The sequence below is a fragment of the Salmo salar genome, chromosome ssa09 (assembly GCF_905237065.1).
Source record: "Salmo salar chromosome ssa09, Ssal_v3.1, whole genome shotgun sequence".
In the NCBI taxonomy this organism is placed as follows: domain Eukaryota; kingdom Metazoa; phylum Chordata; class Actinopteri; order Salmoniformes; family Salmonidae; genus Salmo; species Salmo salar.
In genome coordinates this window covers 84,687,358-84,705,692 of record NC_059450.1, presented here as the reverse complement: position 1 = coordinate 84,705,692, position 18,335 = coordinate 84,687,358, and the positions used below count along the sequence as shown (strand labels likewise).

The 18,335-nt window shown below is 43.6% G+C and overlaps 1 protein-coding gene across 2 annotated transcripts; it reads left to right on the top strand.

Annotated features, from left to right (window-relative positions):
• The first annotated feature begins 101 nt into the window (after positions 1–101).
• LOC123744668 (type 2 DNA topoisomerase 6 subunit B-like) lies at positions 102–17,090 on the top strand. 2 transcript variants are annotated; one of them, XM_045724142.1, is made up of 6 exons: positions 102–226; positions 14,302–14,439; positions 14,536–14,583; positions 15,921–16,060; positions 16,158–16,226; positions 16,358–17,086. In XM_045724142.1, the coding sequence occupies exons 2-6, from the start codon at positions 14,365–14,367 to the stop codon at positions 16,605–16,607; spliced, it is 582 nt and encodes a 193-aa protein (XP_045580098.1). In that variant the 5' UTR covers positions 102–226; positions 14,302–14,364; the 3' UTR covers positions 16,608–17,086. The 2 variants fall into 2 exon arrangements, with proteins under 2 accessions (XP_045580098.1, XP_045580099.1); XM_045724143.1 differs by lacking the exon at positions 15,921–16,060 and having other exon boundaries at positions 16,358–17,090.
• The last annotated feature ends 1,245 nt before the right edge of the window (positions 17,091–18,335 follow it).

Here is an 18,335-nt window from a genome sequence, read left to right as displayed (position 1 = left end):
TCCTATTACAGTAATGCAACTTTTATTTTGAAACTTGAGTATGATGTGCCGTTGAAGATCAGTCTGATTGGCTATAACTTCAATACTGGCTGAAGTGCCTCCTTTTTAAGAATGTGGTCCAATGATTACCGTTCAAACAATCAACATGGAACGAATGAGAAAATACAGTACTACATGAGAAGATTCCACTCAAATGGGCACCGATAAACAAGATGTCAAACTCAGGTAAGTGCGTATACTACGACTGTATTCTGCATTTACCTTCTTCGTGCAGTTCGCAGCGCAGCTTGATCATCTGTCTCTGTGAGCCATAATACGACAGTACTTTGGATCAAATGTCAATCATTGATTTTGTCAGTGTAACACCAGGTTGATTTTTTAAAATTTTTATTTCACCTTTATTTAACCAGGTAGGCTAGTTGAGAACGAGTTCTCATTTACAACTGCGACCTGGCTAAGATAAAGCAAAGCAGTGTGACACAAACAACACCGAGTTACACATGGAATAAACAAACATACGGTCAATAACACAATAGAAAAAAAGTATATGTACAGTGTGTGCAAATTAGGTAAGATAAGGGAGGTAAGGCAATAAATAGGCCATAGTGGTGAAATAATTACATTTTAGCAATTAAACACTGGAGTGATAGATGTGCAGAAGATGAATGTGCAAGTGGAGATACTGGGGTGCAAAGTAGCAAAAACACTAAATAACAGTAAGGGGATGAGGTAGTTGAATGGGTTATTTACAGATGGGATATGTACAGGTGCAGTGATCTGTGAGCTGCTCTGACAGTTGGTGCTTAAAGTTAGTGAGGGAGATATGAGTCTCCAGCTTCAGTGATTTTTGCAATTCGTTCCAGTCATTGGCAGCAGAGAACTGGAAGAAAAGGCAGCCAAAGGAGGAATTGGCTTTGGGGTTGACCAGTGAAATATACCTGCTGGAGTGCGTGCTACGGGTGGGTGCTGCTATGGCGACCAGTGAGCTGAGATAAGGCAGGGCTTTAACTAGCAAAGACTTATAGATAACCTGGAGCCAGGGGGTTTGGCGACAAATATGAAGCGAGGGCCAGCCAACGAGAGCATACAGGTTGCAGTGGTGGGTAGTATATGGGGCTTTGGTGACAAAACAGATGGCACTGTGAGAGACTGAATCCAATTTGCCGAGTAGAGTGTTGGAGGCTATTTTGTAAATGACATCGCTGAAGTCAAGGATCGGTAGGATAGTCAGTTTTACGAGGGTATGTTTGGCAGCATGAGTGAAGGACGCTTTGTTGTGAAATAGGAAGCCGATTCAAGATTTAACTTTGGATTGGAGTTGCTTAATGTTAGTCTGGAAGGATAGTTTACAGTCTAGCCAGACACCTAGGTATTTGTAGTTGTCCACATATTCTAAGTCAGAACCGTCCAGAGTAGTGATGCTGGACGGGCGGGCAGGGGCGGGCAGCGATCGGTTGAAGAGCAAGCATTTAGTTTTACTTGCATTTAAGAGCAGTTGGAGGCTACGGAAGGAAAGTTGTAGGGCATTGAAGCTCGTCTGGAGGTTAGTTAACAGAATGTCCAAAGAAGGGCCAGAAGTATACAGAATGGTGTCGTCTGCGTAGAGGTGGATCAGAGAATCGCCAGCAGCAAGAGCGACATCATTGATGTATACAGAGAAAAGAGTCAGCTCGACAATTGAACCCTGTGGCACCCCCATAGAGACTGCCAGAGGTCCGGACAACAGGTCCTCCAATTTGACACACTGAACTCTGTCTGAGAAGTAGTTGGTGAACCAGGCGAGGCAGTCATTTGAGAAACCAAGGCTGTTGAGTCTGCCGATAAGAATGTGGTGATTGACAGAGTCGAAGGCCTTGGCCAGGTCGATGAATACAGCTGCACAGTATTGTCTCTTATCGATAGCGGTTATGATATCGTTTAGGACCTTGAGCGTGGCTGAGGTGCACCCATGACCAGCTCGGAAACCAGATTGCATAGCGGAGAAGGTACGGTGGGATTCGAAATGGTCGGTGATCTGTTTAACTTGGCTTTCGAACACCTTAGAAAGGCAGGGTAGGATAGATATAGGTCTGTAGTAGTTTGGGTCTAGAGTGTCTCCCCCTTTGAAGAGGAGGATGACCGTGGCAGCTTTCCAATCTTTCGGGATCTCTGACAATACGAAAGAGAGGTTGAACAGGCTAGTAATAGGGGTTGCAACAATTTCGGCGGATAATTTTAGGAAGAGAGGGTTCAGATTGTCTAGCCCGGCTGATTTGTAGGGGTCCAGATTTTGCAGCTCTTTCAGAACATCAGCTATATGGAATTGGGTGAAGGAGAAATGGGGGAGGCTTGGGCAAGTTGCTGTGGGGTGTGCAGGGCTCTTGACAGGGTCGGGGTGGCCAGATGGAAAGCATGGCCAGCCGTAGAAAAATACTTATTGAAATGATCAATTATTGTGGATTTATCGGTGGTGACAGTGTTTCCTAGCCTCAGTGCAGTGGACAGCTGGGAGGAGGTGCTCTTATTCTCCATGGACTTTACAGTGTCCCATAACTTTTTGGAGTTTGTGCTGCAGGATTCAAATATCTGTTTGAAAAAGCTAGCCTTTGCTTTCCTAACTACCTGTGTATATTGGTTCCTAACTTCCCTGAAATGTTGCATATCGTGGGGGCTATTCGATGCTAATGCCGTACGCCACAGGATGTTTTTGTGCTGGTCAAGGGCAGTCAGGTCTGGAGTGAACCACGGGCTATATCTGTTCCTGGTTCAACATTTTTGAATGAGGCATGCTTATTTAAGATGGTGAGGAAAGCACTTTTAAAGAATAACCAGGCATCTTCTACTGATGGAATGAGGTCAATATCCTTCCAGGATACCAGGGCCAGGTCGATTTATTAAGTCGTGCTTGCTGAAGTGTTTTAGGGAGCGTTTGACAGTTATGAGGGGTGGTAGTTTGACCGCAGACCCATTACGGACGTAAGCAATGAAGCAGTGATCACTGAGATCTTGGTTGAAAACAGCAGAGTTGTATTTAGAGGGCAAGTTGGTTAGGATGATATCTATGAGAGTGCCCGTGTTTACGGGTTTGGGGTTGTACCTGTTAGGTTCATTGATAATTTGTGTGAGATTGAGGGCATCAAGCTTAGATTGTAGGATGGCTGGGGTGTTAAGCATGTCCCAGTTTAGGTCACCTAACAGCACGAGCTCTGAAGATAGATGCGGGGCAATCAGTTCACATATGGTGTCCAGGGCACAGCTGGGGACAGAAGGTGGTCTATAGCAAGCAGCAACGGTGAGAGACTTGTTTCTGGAAAGGTGGATTTTTAGAAGTAGAAGCTCCAATTGTTTGGGCACAGACCTGAATAGTAAGACAGAACTCTGCAGGCTCTCTCTGCAGTAGATTGCAACTCCGCCCCCTTTAGCAGTTCTATCTTGTCGGAAAATGTTATAGTTAGCGATGGATATTTGGATTTGATAGGTAATGTGTGGTTTAAAGGTGGCTAGTTGTGTGCTATCATACAATGACTCAACTTTTCTGCTGTCTTTTTTTGGGGCAACTTCTGCAATATCACTGTCTGACTCAGTAGAATACATTTTATTTTCTTACACGTTTATAAGAAATGTTATGGTCAGTGCCAGAAAGCAGCATGAAGGTAGTTGTAAATCATGTATGTTAAGTTTGCGCTAGGCTAAATAAAGCCTTGACATCATGGTGTTACATGTAGCAAATTGACCTCTCCACAGATAAGGATATCTCCTACTCTGACCTCATGTAACGGCTGTCGTATAGAGGGGACCAAAGCACAGCACTAAAGACAAAATAACAAACGGCAAACGATCAGAATACAGTTCTGTCAGGTACAGAGACTAAACAGAAAATAACTGCCCACAAACACAGGTGTAAAAAAAACATACTTAAATATGATCTCCAATTAGAGGCAACGAGGACCAGCTGCCTCCAATTGGAGATGTAATGCTGTGTGGCTAGTTGTGTTTAAACAGTAGTATGTTCTCTGTGTGACATATAGTCCTTTATTTTGCAGTTTGGCAGACATACAGCTGTCAGAGGAATGAATACTACTAGAAGGCATGGAGGTCCCAACATGACGTCAAGCTGTAACTGAATACATATTTATCCAGTTCAGTATTGTCCTCTACTAACATCGTTATCACTCACAGGATGGATGAAATCCCCCTCTGTTTGACCAGAAAAACACATTTTTCTCTTGTTAAATGTCATAAAAACTGGTTTGCATCTTCATATTTAGTTAGATCAATATATAATGTGTAAATGTTTGCTCAAAAACCACAGCACTTCCTATTGATATCCCAGTTTTAGACTTTGTTCGAAATCAGAAGCAAAAGCACACAGTACATGATGTCTGAATATGAGGAGGGATAAATAATAACAGGATGTCTTAATATGAGGATTGTCACGGCTCCTCCTCTGCAGTGCAGGGGCGGTTCCTCCTGCAGGCAGAGGAGGGTCGTTAGTGATTGGAGCTGGTGTGATTGGAGCCACCTGGGCTCAGGGTATTTAACAAACTGCTCAACTAACCTCTTTGGCTTGCTCTCTCTCTCCCTGCTCCTCCAGGTATGATCCTGTTTTGGTTGTGCCTTTGTTGGTTTATTTAGTTTCCACTCAGTCATTTTTACACACACATATTCACGCATTCATGCACCTTACATTATGACATTTCCACACCTCATTCCTTTTTCTTTGTGTAGAGTTAATAGTTTTGTTTTATAATAATAACTTTTTGAATTGGCCTATACCGGTTGTCGATGTCCTTTCATTTTTGCCACAGGCTATGAGCCGGCCTGTGACAGGATAAATAATAACAGCATGTCTTAATGTGAGGGGGGGTGGTGGTAAATGCTTTAATAACAGTGCTTGTGGTAACAACTTTAAAGGTCTTAAATAAACAAACCAAGGCCTTTGACTTATTTACCCATTTCTGATGCTGTCGCTATGTAAGTGCCCTCTTCTTCTAGAGGAATCAATTCCCTGAAGGTCCTCCATAGTTACCTGCACACCTGCACACATAGGCCATGAAGAAGAGTGTTTATACTCAGAACACAACAGCACTTTTAGAAAGCCAGCAGCAGAATTCTATTTTTTTTCACATTTTCAAACAGTACATTTATATTTTCCAACGGGGCTATACATTTGGGTGAGGTTTCTTTCTCGCCTGAGTAGCCTCATTTCACTGCCAAAAATAACATTAAACCATCTAGTGTTCAGCGAAATAACACACTGTCAAATACAGGTAGCCTAGGGAAATGATTAACATCCAATCACATTAACCGTTACTCTCTCACAGGAATTCCACTAACGGTCCGTTTGTAGCTGCTGCTAATTGTTTAAAAAAAGTAAGGCCCGCGTCCATAGAGACACATACCAGCTCTACTGGTAGTACTGCTACTACCAGCTGTACTGCATCTGTCGACGACACAAGTTGTTCCACGAGCACATCCAATGCTAGCATCAGTAATTCTACTGTTGTTAGCCCAGCTAGCATGGACACTGACAGTTGTGAATCTGATGCAGCCGAAGAGCTACTGCCCCCTTACTCGGGAAAGCACCGAACAACAGACAGGGGTGTTGGACCATTGAAGAGGCGCAAATATGATGAGAACTACATTGATTTGGGGTTCACTTATATTGGGAGTAGTGCCTTTCCTCAACCACAGTGTGTTATGTGCAAAAGTACTATCTCACAACTCGATGAAACCTTCATTCTTGCGCAGATATTTAGAAACAAAATATGCCAATTTGAAAAATAAGCCACGGGAGTTTTTTGAGCGAGAATTAAGGCAACTTTCGAGTAGTAAGACGTATAAAAGCAACATACCATTAATAAGAAGAGGCTAGAAGCGTCTTATATGGTGAGCTACCGAGTGGCTAGGACAGGCAAGCCCTTGTGGAGGACTTAATTCTTCCTGCGGACACAGCTGGGACATTGCTGGGGGAAAAGGCCAAAAAAACCATACAGACAATGCCTTCATCAAACAACACTGTTTCACGACGCATCAGTGACATGGCAGGAGATGTTTTGAAACAATTACTGCTTCGCATACAAGCCAGTGAATTCTATGCATTACAGCTGGATGAGTCAACAGACATGGCGGGCCTGGCACAGCTCCTGGTATATGTCCGTTACGTTTATGGGGGGGTCAATTAAGGAAGACATCCTCTTCTGGAAACCAGGACAACAAGTACTGGACAGCTTTGACATCAAATGGACTTGTGGTCAAAATGTGTTGGTATCTGTACTCATGGCACAAAAGCCATCACAGGGAGGCATAGTGGAGTGGTAATGCACGTGCAAGCAGTTGCTCCCGACGCCACTTGGGTACACTGCAGCAGGCTCTTGCTGCCAAGGGAATGCCTGACAGCTTGAAAGACATTTTGGACACTACAGTGAAAATGGTTAACTTTGTTAAAACAAGGCCCCTGAACTCTCGTGTATTTTCTGCACTATGCAATGATATGGGCAGCGACCATGTAATGCTTTTACAATATACAGAAATGTGCTTATCAAGGAGCAAAGTATTGACACGTTTTTTTTTAAATTGCGAGACGAGCTTAAGGTTTTCTTTACTAACCATAATTTTCACTTGTCTGACCGCTTGCATGATGATGCGTTTCTCACATGACTGGCCTATCTGGGTGATGTTTTTTCTCGCCTGAATGATCTGAAACTAGGAATACAGGGACTCTCTGCAACTATATTCAATGTGCGGGACAAAATTGAGGCTATGAAGTTGGAGCTCTTCTCTGACAACACACAGGTCTTTAGATCACTGTATGATTTTTTTGTGTGCAAATGAACTCAAGCTTATGGACAATGTCAAATGTGAAATAGCGAAGCTCCTGAGTGAGTTGGGTGCGAAATTACGCAGGTACTTTCCCGAAACGGATGACATAAATAACTGGATTCGTTATCCTTTTCATGCCCTGCCTCCAGTCCACTTATCGATATCTGAACAAGAGAGCCTCATCGAAATTGCAACAAGCGGTTCTGTGAAAATTTAATTTATTCAGAAGCCACTGCCAGATTTCTGGATTGGGCTGCGCTCAGTGTCCTGCCTTGGCAAATCACGCTATTAAGACACTGATGCCCTTTGCAACAACTGTCATGTCTTTGGCTATGCCGGATTAAGTGATATGACATGCTATTCTATAAAATCATTTCTCTGTAATTAATATTACCTGATAATTGTAATTAACTAGAAAGTCGGGGTACCACAAAATAATGTTTATAGAGCTGTTATCTTCCCGAATAAACTCTTTAAAGACCTAGTAATCTTTAACATCAAAAGCATTCAATCTTTAATCGTCACTTTATTCATTCTCATCTGAAAGTTGTAAATTCTTGGTTATCTTCACAAACCCTAGCTAACAAGTTGAATCAGCAATACTGTAATGGGCGTCGTATAGAGGGGACCAAAACGCAGCGTGTTGAGTGCGCATGATGAATTAACTCAAAACACTAATAACAAAATAACAAAAGGAAACGATCAACTTACAGTTCTGTCAGGTACAAAGACTAAACAGAATGCAACTGCCCACAAAAACCCAGGAAGAAAAACCCCTACTTAAATATGATCTCCAATCAGAGGCAACGAGGACCAGCTTCCTCCAATTGGAGATCAACCCAAAAAACAACAGAAGTAGAAAACATAGAAATAGAAAAACACAAAAACACCCTGTCACGCCCTGACCTACTCTACCACTGAAAATCACATCTTACGATGGTCAGGACGTGACAAATACGAAATTTGGTTTAATTATTTATTTACTAAATACCTAAAATAGTCACACAGAATTACATCTACACAGAATGGATCATACATTGATTACAAATTATGTCATAAAGGAAAACGTCCCTAGCGGACGGAAAAGATATGACGGCTGGTTACACAAAGAAAGGGGGTTGGATTTTGAATGAAAGAGCGGGAAGACTGAGTAACAAAGGGAGATGCTATGCTATCGTAAATACAGAATCTTATGCATTCTAAATAACCGCCCATTTGGAAAAAGAAAATGCAATGAATATTTGCTCTGAGCTGCGCTTCAATAGATTGGTCATCGATAGAAGGCGGGTTGGTCCAACATGGATCTCTGGTCCTTTGAAGAATATCTCTGGTCGTAAACTGGATACGTTGTAGTATCGTTGTGTGTGTTAGACTGGTTACGGCGTCCATCCTTTCCTAGCCCACGTTCACAGCAACTGCTGCTAACTCAACGGCTAGGAGGTATCACTTCTGGAGTGAATAAGAGTTCAAACTTCATACCAAGTTGCCATACTTTTAGCTCATGCTATATTCTGGCTGGTATAGTCGGAATTCATCCTTTCGGCGTGTTGACCGTCATCTTCACGTTGAAATTCGATGCAATTTCATTAGGTTATTATCTGAGCCCTTTTAACGTAGGACCGTCGCCCTAACGTCCTCAGAACAGGAAGTTACATTTTCGTCAACGGGTTTATATAGTGGTGAAAGAAGGGCGTGTTTCATAGTTTACAACCCATGTCTGTTCACTTGGGCGGGGCCTCAGTGAGCAGAGTGGTGTTCTTCTGACAAACCGTTCTCTCATTAAGAAGCTAAAAATTACATTTAATCTTTTCACAAATAGTTTCATATTTAAACATTTAAATTGTACAACAATTCCATGTGAATCTGATAACTAGAATGTGTAGATTTTCCAAGATACAGTTTATGTCGTCCTGTCATCAGTAATAATGTCTCAGACGCCAACTGAACTGACATCATTTTCATTAAGTCCCAACGCATATTTTCAACTGGTTGGATTACCCAAATATGGTTCCGTTTACCATCTTTTGATGTCACCAGACTCTCTCTCAATGTTAACAAAGGCTTTACTAGAGTTCTATTTGTAGAGAGAGAGGAAAAAGGGGAAAGGTATTTATGGGGGTCATAAACCTCCCCCATCAGGCCAACGTCATGACACCACATACCTATGTGAGTGGATTCTCGATCCCCACTAGCATGATATCTAAATACAGGCATAGACTGAGGAAAAAGACTGAGACTCTCTCCAATACAACCCAACATTGCAGAGTTATTGCATCCTTCAAAGCATACCCTTCTCATTAACCTGTGGTGAGTTATTGACCATTTTTATGAACAAATAAAGTTTTATATGTAAGATGGCTAAGTAAAGCCAATGTGCGGGAGCACTGGTTGGTCGGCCCAATTGAGGTAGTATGTACATGAATGTATAGTTAAAGTGACTATGCATATATGATAAACAAAGAGTAGCAGCAGCGTAAAAGAGAGGTTGGGGGGGGGGCACACAATGCATATAGTCCGGGTAGCCATTTGATTACCTGTTCAGGAGTCTTATGGCTTGGGGGTAAAAACTGTTGAGAAGCCTTTTTGTCCTAGACTTGAAGAGCAGCTTCCGTCTTGTCAAGGTTGAGCTTGAGGTGGTGGGCCAACATCCAAGCTGAGATACATGTAAGTCTGGCTGCACAGCTGATTGGCTAACATACTGTAAATGTAGAAATCATGTGACTAAACTGAACAAAAAGAAGAAGAAACTGTATTATGAAACAAGATAAATTATATAAAGATTGATAGTAAAAGCAAAAAGGGCAAAAAGGAAAACCTGGCTCCATCATTCATTGGATCAGATGGCTCATTCATCACAAAACCCACTGATATTGCCAACTACTTTAATAATTTTTTCATTGACAAGGGGAGCAAACTTAAGCATGACAAGCCAACAACAAATTCTGAACCTACATAACTGACACAATTATGAAAGACAAGCATTGTATTTTGGAATTTCGTTAAGTGAGTATGGAAGAGGTGAAAAAAGTATTGTTGTCTATCAATAATGACGAGCCACCTGGGTCTGACAACTAGGATGGAAAATTACTGAGGATGATAGCGGACGATACTGCCACTCCTATTTGCCATCTCTTCAATCTAAGCCTACAGGAAAGTGTGTGCTCTCAGGCCTGGAGGGAAGAAAAAGTAATTCCGTTCCCAAAAATAGCATAGCACCCTTTACTGGCTCAAACAGCCGACCAATCAGCCTGTTACCGACCCTTAGTAAACTTTAGGAAAAAAATTGTGTTTGACCAGATACAATGTTATTTCACAGTAAACAAATGAACAACAGATTTTCAGCAAGTTTATGGGGAAGGGCATTCAACACGTATCATGTTATTATATCAGTGTGGATGACGGATCACCACCTCAAGCTGAACCTCGGCAAGACGGAGCTGCTCTTCCTCCCGGGGAAGGACTGCCCGTTCCATGATCTCGCCATCACGGTTGACAACTCCCTTGTGTCCTCCTCCCAGAGTGCTAAGAACCTTGGCGTGATCCTGGACAACACCCTGTCGTTCTCCACTAACAAAAAGGCGGTGACCCGATCCTGTAGGTTCATGCTCTACAACATTCGCAGAGTACGACCCTGCCTCACACAGGAAGCGGCGCAGGTCCTAATCCAGGCACTTGTCATCTCCCGTCTGGATTACTGCAACTCGCTGTTGGCTGGGCTCCCTGCCTGTGCCATTAAACCCCTACAACTCATCCAGAACGCCGCAGCCCGTCTGGTGTTCAACCTTCCCAAGTTCTCTCACGTCACCCCGCTCCTCCGCTCTCTCCACTGGCTTCCAGTTGATGCTCGCATCCGCTACAAGACCATGGTGATTGCCTACGGAGCTGTGAAGGGAACGGCACCTCCATACCTTCAGGCTCTGATCAGGCCCTACACCCAAACAAGGGCACTGCGTTCATCCACCTCTGGCCTGCTGGCCCCCCTACCTCTGAGGAAGCACAGTTCCTGCTCAGCCCAGTCAAAACTGTTCGCTGCTCTGGCACCCCAATGGTGGAACAAGCTCCCTCACGACGCCAGGACAGCGGAGTCAATCACCACCTTCCGGAGACACCTGAAACCCCACCTCTTTAAGGAATACCTAGGATAGGATAAAGTAATCCTTCTAACCCCCCCCTCCCCCTTAAAAGATTTAGATGCACTATTGTAAAGTGGTTGTTCCACTGGATATCATAAGGTGAATGCACCAATTTGTAAGTCGCTCTGGATAAGAGCGTCTGCTAAATGACTTAAATGTAAATGTATGGCACGTACACAAATGACTGATGATTGGTTAAGAGAAATGTATAATAAAAAGATTGTGGGAGCTGCTTAGACTTCTGTGCAGACTTCTGCTTAGACTTCTGTTAGACTTCTGTGCAGCCTATGACATTCTTGATCATAATTTGCTGCTGGAAAACGTATGTGATATGGCTTTACATCCCCTGCTATAGGGGTGGCAGGTAGCCTAGTGGTTAGAGAGTTGGGCTAGTAACCGAAAGGTTGCTAGATCAAATCCCCGAGCTAAGAAGGTAAAAAATCTGCATTCTGCCCCTGAACAAGGCAGTTAACCCACTGTTCCTAGGTTGTCATTGTAAATAAGAATTTGTTCTTAACTGACTTGCCTAGTTAAATAAAGGTTAAAAATAAAAAAATATTGTGGATTGAGAGTTACCTGTCTAACAGAACACAGAGAGTGTTCTTTAATGGAAGACTAACATAATCCAGGTAGAGTCAGGCATTCCCCAGGGTAGCTGTCTAGGCCCCTTGCTTTTTTCAATCTTTACTAATGAGTACTCTGAGTAAAGCCTGTGTGTCTATTTATGCTGATTACTCGACACTATACACGTCAGCTACCACGTCAAGTGAAATCACTGCAACACTTATATATTTCAGAAACTAAAAGCAATGTATTTGGGACAAATCATTCACTAAACCTCAATTAAATCTTGTAATGAATAATATGGAAATTGTGCAAGTTCAGGAGACTAAACTGCTTGGAGTAACCCTGGATTGTAAACTGTCATGGACTAAACACATTGATGCAATAGTAGCTAAGATGGGGGAGGTGTCACGTTCTGACCAGTAAAAGGGGTTATTTGTTATTGTAGTTTAGTGAGGACGTGGCAGGGGTGTTTGTTTTGTGTTGTTGGGGTTTTTGGGGTATTGTTCTTGTTTTGTATTTCTATGTTCATATTTCTAGTATTTGCATTTCTATGTTAGTTTTGGGAACGACCTCCAATTAGAAGCAGCTGGTTGTCGTTGCTTCTAATTGGAGGCCATATTTATATGGGTTTACTTTCTCTTGTGTTGGTGGGTGATTGTTCCATGTATAGTCAAGGATACCTTACAGAACTGTCGTGAGTTCTCTTGTTTTGTTTCAGTGTTCACGTATGAATAAAAATATAAGTATGGACACTTACCACGCTGCGTATTGGTCCGATATTTCTTACTTTTCATCAGAAGACGAAACGTATGACAGGAGGTCTGTCCATAATAAAGAGCAACTCTGAATTCTTAACAATGCTATGAACAAGGCAGGTCCTACAGGCCCTAGTTTTTCCACACCCGGACTACTGTCCAGTTGTGTGGTCAGATGCCAGAACAGTGCAGCACGGCTGGCCCTTAAATGTGCACAGAGAGCTAACGTTAATAATATGCATGTCAATCTCTCCTGGCTCAAATTAGAGGAGAGATTGACTTCATCACTGCTTGTATTTGTGAGAGGTATTGACATGTTGAAGGCACCGAGCTGTCTGTTTAAACTACTAGCACACATCTCGGAAACCCATGCATACCCCACAACACATGCCACCGGAGGTCTCTACACAGTCCCCAAGTCCAGAACAGACTATGGGAGGCACACAGTGCTACATAGAGCCATGACTACATGGAACTCTATTCCACATCAAGTAACTCATGCAAGCAGTAAAATTAGATTTCAAAAACAGATAAAAATACACCTTATGGAACAGCGGGGACTGTGAAGAGACACAAACACAGGCACAGACACATGCACACAATACACACACATACACATGGATTTTGTGTTGTAAATATGTGGTAGTAGAGTAGTGGCCTGAGGGCACACACTTAATGTGTTGTGAAATCTGTAATGAATGTATTGTAATGTTTTTAAAATTGCATAACTGCCTTAATTTTGCTGGACCTCAGGAAGTGTAGCTGCTGCTTTGGCAGGAACTAGTGGGGATCCATAATAAACCCCAGGAAGAGTATCTGCTGCCTTGGCAGGAACTAATGGGGATCCATAATAAACCCCAGGAAGAGTATCTGCTGCCTTGGCAGGAACTAATGGGGATCCATAATAAACCCCAGGAAGAGTATCTGCTGCCTTGGCAGGAACTAATGGTGATCCATAATAAACCCCAAGAATAGTAGCTGCTGCCTTGGCAGGAACTAATGGGGATCCTTAATAAACCCCAGAAAGAGTAGCTGCTGCCTTACCAGGAACTAATGGGGATCCTTAAAATAATAAAACCCAGGAAGAGTATCTGCTGCCTTGGCAGAACTAATGGGGGTCCATAATAAACCCCAGGAAGAGTAGCTGCTGCCTTGGCAGGAACTAATGAGGATCCATAATGAATACAAACACACACACACAAAAATGTAATGCTTTTATAAGATCAGCACCCCCCTCACCAGCATCCGCTGAATAAGTTTGTAGGGTTGCAAGAGATGGCCTATAATGAAAGCAAATCACCGGTCAGTAGTAAATCGAGTTTTACCCAAATGTCTGGTTTTACCCAAATGTCAACTTCTAGTACAGGGGAATATTTTGTAGGTGTCCATGGTCATCAAGGAGTAAGCTTAGGGCCTTTTCATAGACCCATTTAAAGCATGTTATTGTCCCTTGACCCCTTGATGATCCATACAAATGATAGGGCGGATTTTTAAAATGGATGAAACCACCCCTGAACACAATTTGTCATATACTGAATTAAACTATTCTTGTTTTAAATAAACTCTGGATTTGTCATTTGAAAATATTGCAGGATGAGATATGGGGATTGGGGAACCCAAGATCGCATGTTTGCCTTGCATCTGTGGCAAACTAAAGCACATCCATTTGTGGCGTGAGATTTCAATCGGAAGGGATTGAAGGTTTTGAAGTCATGCCTCTCTGCCAGTCATTCGCGAAACTCGGCACCTCTTTTACATATTAGACCACACCCGTGTCCTCTCTACTAAGGAAGGGAAGTCTCGGGGAAGATTATGAAAAATATACAACAGGTGAATTTGTTGAAATATAAAGACAAACCAACATTGGCCACTGTCTCTGGTCTAGTTAGCTAACTAGCCAGTTTTCACTTTTATGCGGCTAGCTAGCTAGCACCACACAACCAACTTCTAGTACAGGGGAATATTATTTTTATTTTTTTTACAACTGCCACAATGTGTCTTTGTCTTTAAGTTTAGTAATCCCCAAAAATGGTTTGTTTTGTGTTTTTTATGGTCAATGATGTTGCTGGCTCGTCAAGGGAGGGAACAGCTAAAAAGGTCCTTAGTCGATGGAGGGGGACTACTGGTCCTGTTGTGGACCGTGGCCGGCCAGCCACCCAGCAGCCAGGTGGTCAACTGCACAGGTATGGACAAGTCTGAATTACCTAGAAGCTTTTATAAATAATTTAAAAACATGAGGTTAGACTAGCCGTGGGTCTAGCTAATGACTTTTTGTACAGTTGCAGGACCCTGGTGCTCAGGAGTTCCAGTGGAAGAAGTCCAACCAGGTGGGTTCTGAACTACAAAGAGTATGAATACCTTAGACACATGGTAGTACTTATATTACACAGAAGGTTGAGATAAGTTGGTCCTGTTTTGTCTAATTTGGGATCACACACACGTACAATCAACTCACAACTATGCCCGCAGCTTTGTGCATAGGCTTTGTATATGTTCCAAGTCAAATCAAATCATATTAGTCACATGCGCCGAATACAACAGGTGTAGCCTTACAGTGAAATACTGACGAGCCTCTAACCAACAGTGCAGTTTCAAAAAAATATGGATAATAAAGATAGTACTTCTAAGTAATTAAAGAGCAGTAGTAAAAAAATGAAAATATATACAGAGGGGTGCCGGTACAGAGTCAATGTGCGGGGGCACCGGTTAGTTGAGGTAGTATGTACATGTAGGTAGAGTTAATTAAAGTGACTATGCATAGATGACAACAGAGAGTGGCAGTGGTGTGGAGAGGGCAGGGGGGGGCAAGGCAAATAATCTGGGTAGCCATTTGACTAGATGTTCAGGAGCCTTATGGCTTGGGGGTAGAAGCTGTTTAGAAGCCTCTTGGACCGCATGCCCTTTAATGTGTCTTGGCTTTCTGTCAGTTTGCAAACTGAGATCCTGTGTTCATCTTCCTCTCTAATGGATTTTTATCACAGTTCTGGCAGAGATTGGACTCCTCTTCCTCCCCCTGGCTGTAACGGGCGTCATATAGAGGGGACCAAAACGCAGCGTGTTGAGTGCTCATGATGATATTTATTAACTCAAAACACTAATAACAAAATAACAAAAGGAAACTATCAACTTACAGTTCTGTCAGGTACAGAGACTAAACAGAATGCAACTACCCACAAAACCCAGGAAGAAAAACCCCTACTTAAATATGATCTCCAATTAGAGAAAACGAGGACCAGCTGCCTCCAATTGGAGATCAACCCCACAAAAAAAACATAAAAATAGAAATCCTAGAACACATAGAAATAGAAAAACACAAAACACCCCCTGTCACGCCCTGACCTACTCTACTATAGAAAATGACATCTTACTAGGGTCAGGACGTGACACTGCCCCTGACCCAGAGGAACTGTGTGCTTTCACCAAAATGTACAGCCCTTTCCACTTCCTTCTCTCCCTCCAGGTGGGTAAACTACAGTACCCACCAGGCTCAGCCACGCATACACCCTGTTGGTTAATAAGTCAGTTGACAATAGACAAGAGATTTATCTCCACAAACTAGTGTACTGCACTATTTTAATTTCAGCCACCACACAGCACAGTGGACAAACTCAAATAACAAGTTACACTGAGTGGGGTATGTGACTTTGTGTCCTTTATTCTCCAGATCAGTGCAGTCAAACTGGACAGGTGTACGGTGCAGTCACACACAGAAGGCTTCTTGCACATACTGAGTCTGACTAACGCAGGGGTGAAAATTCACCTCAAATTGAAATTGGAAGGAGAAACATACCAGAGAATCTTTAGGTATATTCTCATTCTATTATTACTGCCACTGAATATATTTCGTGTGTGTGTTGTGGAATAATATGTTATTTGTGTGTTTTACTCTGGTTTTTCTTAGTGGGAAGGCAGAGAGACTCGCCCTGAAGGACCAGACTGTGACCATGGACGTTCCTCCTTCTATCATGCGGTCAGTATTACTCCAATGCCTCTTGTCATCGTGTAGGTTGGAGAGAGAGTTTACCTCTATCATTCACACTACATCATATTGTAATTATGTGTGTGTGTGTGTGTGTGTGTCTGTATGTGTTGGTCCTGCAGGCCTCCCATGTCATTGGGAGCAGGCCCGTGGTGCCAGCGAGGCCATCCTGTGTTAGGAGGTGGGTTGCCTCTACTTATCCTGCCTGAGGCCATGGAGAGAGGCCTGTATGGGGAGCTGAACCTCCTACCAGTCACAGTTCTCACCCCCTGTGTATTGCAGTACTCCAACCTGGCAACCAGAGTCACACGCATACAGATATCCTTTATCAATCACATCACACACATCATATACCCTTGCTTTGGGGGCTAGTCGTTTAGATAAAACCATTTGAAAGATGTCTGAGTAGTGACAGTAGACCCTTATTCCTACTGAACCATCAGTCTTTAACCCCAGTGGTACGTGCTGCTTTACAGCCCAGTAACCTTCCCCTGCTGGGGCCCTCAGCCTTCCTACAGCGTAAAACGTATCCTGATACACAGGTTAAACACCCAATCCTTGCAGTGAGGGTCATCAAAAAGAAAGGAGGACCAAGGCACTCTTCATATAATTGATTAAAATGCCTTTATTAGTATGGCATGTTCAATAGAAACAATGTTTTTAAAAATCCGACGCGTTTCGACTGCATGGCCTTCGTCAGAGAGTACAAAGAAATAATACAATGTTCTCTTTTTAACAGCTTTTCCAATTAACCCTAATTTGAATAGGTAGTGGTTAAAATTGATTGGACACACCTAGTAAGCAATACTATACACACTTTAAAGTGAAATACTGTAGCTATGTTATCATAAAAATGTAACTCCAAGCTAGAAGTATCAGAACACTTAGAAAGGCAGTTCTAACCTTAAATATGGCTGGGAGAAGTGTCAAGAATAAGAAAGCAATATATTCCATAGTACACTAGAACACAGCAAAACATGAACAACAAGAGTCTAAACATAGCTGAGGGCAATTGAGCAAAATGTCCACTAGATGACAGCAAATGGACCCATCACAACCCTACAGGAAGGGTGAGAAATCCATATCTTCATTTAAACCTGTAGTTTGTAAATCCAAAAACGTTCCCTTTGGTTTAACTGTTTAAGACAGTCCCCTTTTCTAATAGAGGCAGGCAGGGGGGAGCCTCTGCAACGCTCCCCCCTTCCCTCAACAAAATATTGCAGCGATTTCCCTTATCGGAGAGGCACTGGCAATTGTATGCATCTAAACTAGCTAGGTACGTTAGCAAGCTAACTAAATAGATAGTGACACAGAGGAATTCTACGATGCTGCTGAAGACGTCAATTTTACTGGCTGCGTTGGACCGGAGGGCGACTCTGGCTGCGTCGGACCGGAGGGCGACTCTGGCTGCGTCGGACCGGAGGGCTCTCTTGGGCATAGGTGCCGGACACTCGGGCTGAGGCACTGTCGTCGGGCACTCTGGGTTAGGTGCTGTCGCTATGCCATCTGGGCGAGGCGCATGCACTGAAGGCCTGGTACGTGGGGCTGGCGTAGGGGACGCCGGACTAGGCCCACGTACCTCAGGGCTAGTGCTAGGGGCAAGAGTAGGACGAGTTGGGCTGGGCTGCCGCACTGGGAGCCTGGTGCTGGCTTCGGGGGAGTCAGACTAGGGACACACACACACACACCTGTAGGCTTGTGCGGAGAGCAGGGATAGGTCGAGCTGGACTAGGCTGCCGCTCGGGAAGCCTGGTGCGCGGTGCTGGCTTCGGAGGAGCCACACTAGAGACACGCACCTGTGGGCTTCTACAAGGAGCAGGAGTAGGATACACCGGGCCTTGGGTAAGTACTGGAAGTCTCGAGCTCATCTCCTGCACAACCTGTCCTGGCTGGATGGCAGTAGTAGCCCTGTACGTTCGAGGTGCTGGTACAGGGCGGACTGGGCTATGCAGGGGCCTGATGGTCGCCTTGCGTAGAGGAGGTGTCCTGTAGCCTTGACTTCGGAGGCGTACCGGTGGCTAGACGTATTGGGCTGGCGTCCTCCTTCCAGGCTGGATGCCCACTCTAGCACGGCCTTTGCTTGGGGCTGAGATCACACGC